Consider the following 6000-nt stretch of genomic DNA (forward strand, 5'->3'; position numbering starts at 1 on the left):
AGTAAAGCACTATGTCTTATTCCTTAAGCTCGAAGCTCTACCGATACTTGTCCACCTGCTGCTATTTGAAATCCTGGTGGCATAGCTCCTAGCATCACAGCTATATAAAAGACATCACAGCACAGTGAACTGATGAGTGTATAGCAGACTATGTGATGATAGGCTTTCCATTTTGAGCTATATTATACATTTCTATTGGTGCATAGTATTTTCTTGGGTTTTTTGTTCACCTTCTTAGACATTCAATAGATCCTGGGTCCTGACACGGGCTTGAAGATGAAGGGAGCTACGTGTCAGTGTGTACCATCTCATAGGACTTGGAAGACAAAAATAATTAACTGAAACTAAAGATCAGAGAAGGAGAGGAAGACCTTCCAAGAGCTGGACTGGCACAGTGCCCACACAATGGACAAGGAGCACGTGCCTGAGATGGCACAGGATTGGGCAAGGTTTCAATCTGCTGTACACTGGGTTGCTAGGAGCTGAAGCTGACTTGATAGCACCTAATCACAGTAACAAGGCAAAATTGAGAACAAATGCTGGAGAGTACAAACAAAACTCTGAGAACACCCTCTGTATATTTTTATCATTTATATTTGAAATTTTTTTCTTTTTTTTTCTTTTCTTTTTAGCGACCCTATGTACAACAGCCCCAAACCCTGCTCTATCCTGTGCCAATCACACTGCCTCTGACACACCCATCCCGATTACCCCAGTCACTGAATCAATCCATCTCATAGAGGGTCTTCACCTCCTGCGCCGTCCCTCCACCCTCCCAAGCATGATGTCCCTCTCCAAGGACCTGCCCCTCCTTCCAACATGCCCAAAGTATGTCAGACGAAGCCCCAGAATCCTCGCCTCCAAGGAGTAGCTTGGTTTAACCCTCTTCAGGATGAATCTGTTTGTTTTCTTGGCAGTCCAGGGTACATTCAATACTCTTCTCCAGCACCTCAGCTCAAAGGCATCAATTCTCCTTCTATCCTCCCTAGTCGTTGTCCAAATCTCTGATGCATAACAAGTGATTGCAAACAAACAACTCGATGGCACATAACAACAACAACAACAACATTTTAAATTTAGTAGTATAGGAGAAGTAAAAATTCCTGACTGTTTGAAATAAGTCCATCATAGAAAAGAAGGACCCTTGATACTGTTTTATCTAGACATTCCTTTACCTCCACCAGCTGCACGCGTCCATAATACAGCCGGTCTGGCCGGGGGTTGTTCGGCTCCTCATAGACCAGTGACATCTGATGTCCCTGTTTAAAGAAGACTCAGTATTTTAGCACCTTGCTTAGCACCTTGTTTTGATGTTTGTAACTGTTATAAATTTCTGTGGGTCTGCATTACATGGAAAGTCTGACTCTTAAAACATAGTTTGGAAATTAGCTATCACATTAATGACATGGAAACAAAATAATAATATCTAATCAAGTTTATTTTTACAAATAGGAAATAAGGAAAAGCTTCTGGACTGAAAATGACCAAAACAACATGGGCAAACATGTTCTACTCAGTGGACTGGAGGGATTGCTTATTTCTCTTGTCTACCCTGTCAGACAATATACTTCATGAGAACAGGCTCCCTTTTACAGAGCCCAGTATTGTGTTCCTGCTGGCTGGAATAGCTTTAACATTTGTTAAATTAGGTTGAAAGATAGAAATCATGGGAAAAATATATACCCCTGGAGCAGTTACCCACGCGAAGCAAGGATGAGACACAGTTAAGAACTTTTGGAAGGGTGAAGATAAAACCCAAAATACTGCAAACAAGTTGAACCTAAGCTGTTTGTAGAATATTTATCAAAATGCTCTAAATTTATGTTTTATTATTCTTTTTAAAATTTATTTACAGAAAAAATATATAACTATACAAGCATAATACACCTAAAATATATATTTAATATATATTTATATAATCAAAGAATTAATACATAAGCATTCACTTCCTAAACAACACGCCTCTGGAAACCCTGTGAAGTTTGAGAAATGACAATAGTTATAGAAAGACTTCAGGTATTTTGTTTATAGGGTCGCTATGAGTCATGCTCAACTCGACAGCAATCAACAACACCATAACATTTATAAATATAGGTGAAGAAGAAATATATAATGTATTTCTAGAAGTGCAGAAAGGTAATTGACTGCTATTCTAAAAGTATTCTTAAAACGTCTTATATTAATTCTTTGATCTGATTTTGTAAGTGAAATTCTAAATGTATAAATTACTTTCATTAAAATGAAGCAGACAAATAAATTCTTATGGTTATAGTTTTGATAGTCTTTAAATGTGAACAAGAGCAAAATCAACCCCCCTTCCTGACTCTGGGGCCACATTCTGATACCCACAGTCAATTGCACGTCTGGCTTCTTTCCTAGAAGGATCATATCGCTGGGCAAGCCAAATGACTTGACTTGGTAAGTGAGGTAGCCACCATATGAAGAAACCTAAAATTGAAATGCAAGCATTAGGAAATGGAACATGTTTGAGTAACTGAATAAATAATAAGACACCCTTGGATAGGGTAAAATTTCAGTCTCTTGTTGTTAGGTAACACCAAGTCCAGTCTGACTCAAAGATACTACTAAAAGTATTTAAGAATGAATAAATAAATTTCCTTACCACTTAACAATCTGTTCATAGGGATGCTATAAGTCAGCGCAATGACACCTTACAATAACACTATAGTAACTGTTATTGAATTTGTTCTGCACAATCCTTACTTAGAATTCTTTTTCTCAGTGGCTTCAGTATAGAATCCTTTATTAGAAAAGCCCTAGGAACATTCAATAAATGTAAATTGTGCACACAAATATTTATCTATTAAATATTAGTCAAACCTTCAACGACAAGCATTAGAAAATACTGTGTCAACATTTGCAAAATAATCAGGCACAAATAATCTGGAAAGATACACAATCTATTAACAATGGTTCCTTCTAGAAAGTGGGATTGAGTGTGAAACTGTGACTTTCTTATGTACATCCTAATTTGACATGTTTGACATGAACATAATTGAGATTTATAAGCAAGAAGATACTTACTTGCCTTAAACAAAAATAATGATACTGAAAGAAAGAAGGTTCTTCTCAGTTAGTGTAATAACCGTAATGCTTATCTGGGTTATAGATATTCTTAGAAAAATATAGGCTATTGTTTTCTTATTTAATGTTGGTTTAATACTTATAAATAAATAATGAAACAAAAGAAGTAAAATTTTATAATATTTTCCCTGAAAGCACATAGTGACATTACTACGTTATTGTGAATTGTACTGGAAACAGTGATACACATGCAGACTATCCTTCAAGGATCCAGACTTGCTCCCAACACTGTGGACGTGCCACGGGGTTAGGGGGCCTAGAAGTCAGAGTTCGGTGGTCCTTTCATTTCACCTCTGCCCTTGATCTCTCCTACCTCTAGAGTAAAATCTAATAACACATGGCATTAACACACTGTCAAGCATGTCGAAAAATTTACAAACAGTGGAAGGCACAGTAGACAGCTAGTGTGTCTTCCTAAGACACTCCTAAAAATTAAGCAACATACATCAAAAGACTCCACTAGAAGAGGGAAATGAGAATTGGGGGAAAAGAATCTCACAGTGACATTTGGTGGAAACTTTAACAAATCAACAACAATAAAAAAAACCCACAAAACAACCCAATTTAAAAATAAGCAGTCATTGCTGTTGTTGTTGTTGTTATGTGCCATCAAGTAGCTTGTTTGCAATTACTTGTTATGCATCAGAGATTTGGACAATGACTAGGGAGGGCAGAAGGAGAATTGATACCTTTGAGCTGAGGTGCTGGAGAAGAGTATCGAATGTACCCTGGACTGCCAAGAAAACAAACAGATTCATCCTGAAGAGGGTTAAACCATAGCAACCCTATGTACAACTGTACTAAACCCTGCTCTGTCCCTTGCCAATCTTATTGTCTCCAACACAATAAAAAAAAAGGCAGAAATCATGAACTGACACTTCACCAAAGAAGACACTCAGGAACACACAAACCCATGGAGAAAAGCTCACAATCACCAGCCATTACTCAGCGCTGCTGAGTCAGTTCTGATTCACAGCCTCTGTTGGATCCCTGAGGCTGCAAATTGCAACCAGAGGAGACTGCTCACCTTTCTTCCTTGGGGCCACTGGTGGCTTTGAACCAGCTGTAACGCCCAGCTTTTGGGTTAGCAGTGCAACTCAAGACTCCATCAAACAAGATGACTAATTAGCCATTGTCGTTATGTGCCACTGAGTTGACTATAACTCATAGCTATCTGTGAATATCAGATCAGAACTTTGCCTTTTGCTGTGCCACCCTCACAATCTCCAGCAAGCTTGAGGCCATTGATAGTAACTGTGTCAGTCGGTCTCACTGAGGGTCTTTCTTCCCATATCTCTTTGACTTTTCCCAGCATGATGTCTTTTCCCAGAGACTGTCCCCTCCTGACTACATGCTCAAAGTATGAGACAACGTTTCACTGTCCTTGCATCTAAGGACCACTCTGGTTGCACTTCTTTCAAGACAGACTTGTTTATTCTTTTTGCAGTCCAGGGGATATTTAATACTCTTCTCTAACACCACAATTCAAAGACATCAATTAGCCACTAGAGAGATGCAAACCAAAACAACAATGAGATAACATCTCATCTCTGCACTAATAGTAAAGGTCAAAGCCACAGAAAAGAAATACTAGAGAGGTTATACACTGCTGGTGGGATTACAAAATAGTACAAACACTGTGTAAAATGATACATTAGTATCTTAAAAACCTGGAAATGAAAATAACACGTGATCTAACAATATCCCTATTTGGCATATCCCTTAGAGATGATAAGAATCATGACATGAACAGATCTGGGACATCCATGTTGACCACAACATTATTCAGTACGGCAAAAAAGAAGATGAAAACAATCTAACTGCCCACCATCAGACGAACAAAGAAACAAACTGGGACAGATACATCATGGGATGGTGTTCAACATAAAAAATATGAGTCTGTGCATCTTACTGACTGAAATTAGTAATCATAAAAAGATAAATATTGTTTGCAACCGGTGTTATAAAAATTCAAGGAAGGTTTATATGCAGAAAGAAAAATTATCACAAAATTGTTAGAGATGGGAGAGAAAGGGAGATTAAACCAGTAACAAGAGAGTGGATGAACGTAACTCAGGCAAAGGGAAAGGCAATAAAAAGATAGAGACATAGATAGATATAGATATAGATATAGATTAATATTTTAAATCTTTAAATATTTTTTAAATTCACTGTTGGTGGGAGTGTAAAATGGTGCAACCCAGTGTGGAAGGTGGTATGGCGCTTTCTCAAAAAGTTGCAAATAGAGATACCATTCAACCCAGCAATTCCACTACTGGGAATATACCCCAAAGAGACCATAACTGACATCCAAGCAGATATATGCACACCCATGTTTATCATGCCTTTATTCACAATAGCAAGGAGTTGGAAACAACCTAGGTGCCCATCAATAAGCAAATGGATAGAAAAGCTGTGGTATATTCACACAATGGAATACTACACTGTATTGATAAACAAGGAACTCATGAAATATTATTCAAAATAGGCGACCCTGGAGGACATTATGCTGAGTGAAATATTGCCATCACAAAAGGACAAATAATGCATAGTGCCATTGTTGTAAAACAGGACTGACACTGGTTTTGCAGAGAGACTGAGAAAGATGGGATAAATAATGAATACTACATTGAAACAGGTGAGGTAGAAAACTGTTTAAAAGGGAGATGTGATTAGGTATTGTTGTCATGACAAGAGTCCAAAATGAAGGTTGCACAGTGGGGTGGACTTAGGGGGAGGGATTGTATAACAATGAAAGAATTTTTCTTTTACTTTTCAAAGAGAAGAACAAATTGGGGGGAGGGAGGGGTGCACAGAGAGAAAAGTGCAACAGTGAATAAATGGAAATCCAAAGTCTCTGTAAAGTTTCATTAAAATTAATAATAATAAAAAAGG

General features: G+C 37.8%; 1 protein-coding gene across 1 annotated transcript in view; it reads right to left on the reverse strand.

Annotated features, from left to right (window-relative positions):
* The window catches only part of LAMA3 (laminin, alpha 3), a 383386-nt gene that overhangs the window by 110404 nt on the left and 266982 nt on the right, over window positions 1-6000 (reverse strand). Inside the window, 2 exon segments of the mRNA XM_006895048.1 lie at window positions 1176-1259; window positions 2350-2448. Of these exon segments, the coding sequence (XP_006895110.1) occupies window positions 1176-1259; window positions 2350-2448 (183 nt within the window).

Source organism: Elephantulus edwardii, unplaced genomic scaffold (assembly GCF_000299155.1).
Source record: "Elephantulus edwardii isolate Elephantulus edwardi_28Jun2011 unplaced genomic scaffold, EleEdw1.0 scaffold00155, whole genome shotgun sequence".
NCBI classification, from domain to species: domain Eukaryota; kingdom Metazoa; phylum Chordata; class Mammalia; order Macroscelidea; family Macroscelididae; genus Elephantulus; species Elephantulus edwardii.